Source organism: Oncorhynchus nerka, unplaced genomic scaffold (genome assembly GCF_034236695.1).
Source record: "Oncorhynchus nerka isolate Pitt River unplaced genomic scaffold, Oner_Uvic_2.0 unplaced_scaffold_2696, whole genome shotgun sequence".
Classification (NCBI taxonomy): Eukaryota; Metazoa; Chordata; class Actinopteri; order Salmoniformes; family Salmonidae; genus Oncorhynchus; species Oncorhynchus nerka.
In genome coordinates, this window is record NW_027038604.1 from 29,465 (window position 1) to 33,710 (window position 4,246).

Here is a 4,246-nt window from a genome sequence, read left to right on the forward strand (position 1 = left end):
AGAGTACGACCCCCCGTCACACTCCTCCATCACCCACCTGGAGAGTATGACCCCATGTCACACTCCTCCATCACCCACCTGGAGAGTACGACCCCGTCACACTCCTCCATCACCCACCTGGAAAGTATGACACCATGTCACACTCCTCCATCACCCACCTGGAGAGTACGACCCCCCGTCACACTCCTCCATCACCCACCTGGAGAGTACGACCCCCCCGTCACACTCCTCCATCACCCACCTGGAGAGTACGACCCCCCGTCACACTCCTCCATCACCCACCTGGAGAGTATGACCCCATGACATCACCCACCCCCATGTCACACTCCTCCATCACCCACCTGGAGAGTATGACACCATGTCACACTCCTCCATCACCCACCTGGAGAGACACCATGACTCCTCAATCACCCACCTGGAGAGTGACCCCCGTCACACTCCTCCATCACCCACCTGGAGAGTACGACACCATGTCACACTCCTCCATCACCCACCTGAGAGTACGACACCATGTCACACTCCTCCATCACCCACCTGAGAGTATGAGTCACACTCCTCCATCACCCACCTGGAGAGTACAACCCCATGTCATGTCACACTCTCCATCACCCACCTGGAGAGTATGACACCATGTCACACTCCTCCATCACCCACCTGGAGAGTATGACCCCCCGTCACACTCCTCCATCACCCACCTGGAGAGTACGACACCATGTCACACTCCTCCATCACCACCTGGAGAGTCACACTCCCTCCATCACCCACCTGGAGAGTACACCATGTCACACTCCTCCATCACCCACCTGAGAGTACACCCCATCACACTCCTCCATCACCCACCTGAGAGTAGACACCATGACCACCATGTCACACTCCCTCCATCACCCACCTGGAGAGTACGACACCATGTCCATCACTCCACCTGGAGAGCACACCCCCCGTCACACCCTCCATCACCCACCAGTACCACTTCATCACACTCCCCCATCACCCACCTGAGTGTCACCTCCTCCATCACCCACCTGGAGAGTATGACACCATGTCACACTCTCCATCACCCACCTGGAGAGTATGACACCATGTCACACCCTCCATCACCCACCTGGAGAGTACGACCCCCGTCACACTCCTCCATCACCCACCTGGAGAGTACAACCCCATGTCACACTCCTCCATCACCCACCTGGAGAGTATGACACCATGTCACACCTCCATCACCCACCTGGAGAGTACGTCACACACCTGGAGATGTCACACTCCTCCATCACCCACCTGGAGAGTACGACCCACCCCCCGTCACACTCTCCCTCCATCACCCACCTGGAGATTACTACCCCATGTCACACTCCTCCATCACCCACCTGAGAGTACGACACCATGTCACACTCCTCCATCACCCACCTGGAGAGTACAACCCCCATCACACTCCTCCATCACCCACCTGGAGAGTACGACCCCATGTCACACTCCTCCATCACCCACCTGGAGAGTACGACACCATGTCACACTCCTCCATCACCCACCTGGAGAGTACGACGTCACACCCCCTGGAGAGTCACACTCCTCCATCACCCACCTGGAGAGTACGACCCCATGTCACACTCCTCCATCACCCACCTGGAGAGTATGACCCCATGTCACACTCCTCCATCACCCACCTGAGAGTACGACACCATGTCACACTCCTCCATCACCCACCTGGAGAGTACGACACCATGTCACACTCCTCCATCACCCACCTGGAGAGTACAACCACCATGTCACACTCCTCCATCACCCACCTGGAGAGTACGACCGTCACACTCCTCCATCACCCACCTGGAGAGTACGACCCCCCATCACACTCCTCCATCACCCACCTGGAGAGTATGACCCCATGTCACACCTCCTCCATCACCCACCTGAGAGTATGACACCATGTCACACTCCTCCATCACCCACCTGGAGAGTATGACACCATGTCACACTCCTCCATCACCCACCTGGAGAGTACGACCCCGTCACACTCCTCCATCACCCACCTGTCACACCTCCCTCCATCACCCACCTGGAGAGTACGACACCATGTCACACTCCTCCATCACCCACCTGGAGAGTATGACACCATGTCACACTCCTCCATCACCCACCTGGAGAGTACGACCCCATGTCACACTCCTCCATCACCCACCTGGAGAGTATGACACCATGTCACACCTCCTCCATCACCCACCTGGAGAGTATGACCCCATGTCACACTCCTCCATCACCCACCTGGAGAGTATGACCCCATGTCACACCTCTCCATCACACCCACCTGGAGAGTATGACCCCATGTCACACCTCCTCCATCACCCACCTGGAGAGTACGACACCATGTCACACTCCTCCATCACCCACCTGAGAGTACGACCCATGTCACACTCCTCCATCACCCACCTGAGAGTACAACCCCATGTCACACTCCTCCATCACCCACCTGGAGAGTATGACACCCCACCTGGAGAGTATGACACCATGTCACACTCCTCCATCACCCACCTGGAGAGTATGACACCATCACACTCCTCCATCACCCACCTGGAGAGTATGACCCATGTCACACTCCTCCATCATCACCTGGAAAGTATGACACCATGTCACACTCCTCCATCACCCACCTGGAGAGTATGACCCCATGTCACACTCCTCCATCACCCACCTGGAGAGTACGACACCATGTCACACTCCTCCATCACCCACCTGGAGAGTACGACACCATGTCACACTCATCACCGCCTGGAGAGTGGCGTCACACCTCCATCACCCACCTGGAGAGTACGACCCCCCCATCACACTCCTCCATCACCCACCTGAGAGCAGGCGACACCATGTCACACTCCTCCATCACCCACCTGGAGAGTAGGACACCATGTCACACTCCTCCATCACCCACCTGGAGAGTACGACCCCTGTCACACTCCTCCATCACCCACCTGGAGAGTAGGACACCATCACACTCCTCCATCACCCACCTGGAAAGTATGACACCATGTCACACTCCCTCCATCACCCACCTGGAGAGTCACTGAGACACTCCTCCATCACCCACCTGGAGAGTACGACCCCATGTCACACTCCTCCATCACCCACCTGGAGAGTACGACACCATGTCACACTCCTCCATCACCCACCTGAGAGTACACCCCATGTCACACTCCTCCATCACCCACCTGAGAGTACGACCCCCATGTCACACCTTCTCCATCACCCACCTGAGAGTACGACCCCATGTCACACTCCATCACCCACCTGGAGAGTACGCACCCCATCACACTCCTCCATCACCCACCTGGAGAGTACGACCCCATGTCACACCTCCATCACCCACCTGGAGAGTATGACCACCTGGAGAGTACGACCCCCGTCACACTCCTCCATCACCCACCTGGAGAGTACGACCCCATGTCACACTCCATCACCCACCATGTCACACTCCTCCATCACCCACCTGGAGAGACAACACCATGTCACACTCCTCCATCACCCACCTGGAGAGTATGACACCATGTCACACTCATCACCCACCTGGAAAGTCACACACCTCCATCACCCACCTGGAGAGTATGACCCCCGTCACACTCCTCCATCACCCACCTGGAAAGTACGACACCATGTCACACTCCTCCATCACCCACCTGAGAGTACGACACCATGTCACACTCCTCCATCACCCACCTGGGAGAGTACAACCCCCATGTCACTCCTCCATCACCCACCTGGAGAGTACAACCCCATGTCACACTCCCCTCCATCACCCACCTGGAGAGTATGACACCATGTCACACTCCTCCATCACCCACCTGGAAGAGTATGACACCATGTCACACTCCTCCATCACCCACCTGGAGAGTATGACCCCCGTCACACTCCTCCATCACCCACCTGGAAAGTCGACACCATGTCACACTCCTCCATCACCCACCTGAGAGTACAACACCATGTCACACTCCTCCATCACCCACCCGAGAGTACGACCCCCCATCACACTCCTCCATCACTCCACCTGGAGAGAGACACCATGTCACACTCCTCCATCACCCACCTGAGAGTACGACACCATGTCACACTCTCCACGCTCCACCTGGAGAGTACGACACCATGTCACACTCCTCCATCACCCACCTGGAGAGTACGACCCCCCATCACACTCCTCCATCACCCACCTGGAGAGTACGACACACCATGTCACACTCCTCAGCAATACGTAAATTGAACGAAGTACAAT

At 56.8% G+C, this 4,246-nt stretch overlaps 1 protein-coding gene across 1 annotated transcript; it reads left to right on the forward strand.

Annotated features, from left to right (window-relative positions):
- Nucleotides 1-358: 358 nt before the first annotated feature.
- LOC135567038 (uncharacterized) lies at nucleotides 359-4,191 on the forward strand (the record flags this gene model as incomplete). Its single annotated transcript, XM_065014551.1, has 7 exons — nucleotides 359-460; nucleotides 663-1,029; nucleotides 1,190-1,279; nucleotides 1,530-1,583; nucleotides 2,219-2,345; nucleotides 2,687-2,796; nucleotides 4,109-4,191. Coding segments are annotated over exons 1-7 (933 nt in total), but the record flags the coding sequence as incomplete, so codon positions are not given.
- Between the last annotated feature and the right edge of the window lie 55 nt (nucleotides 4,192-4,246).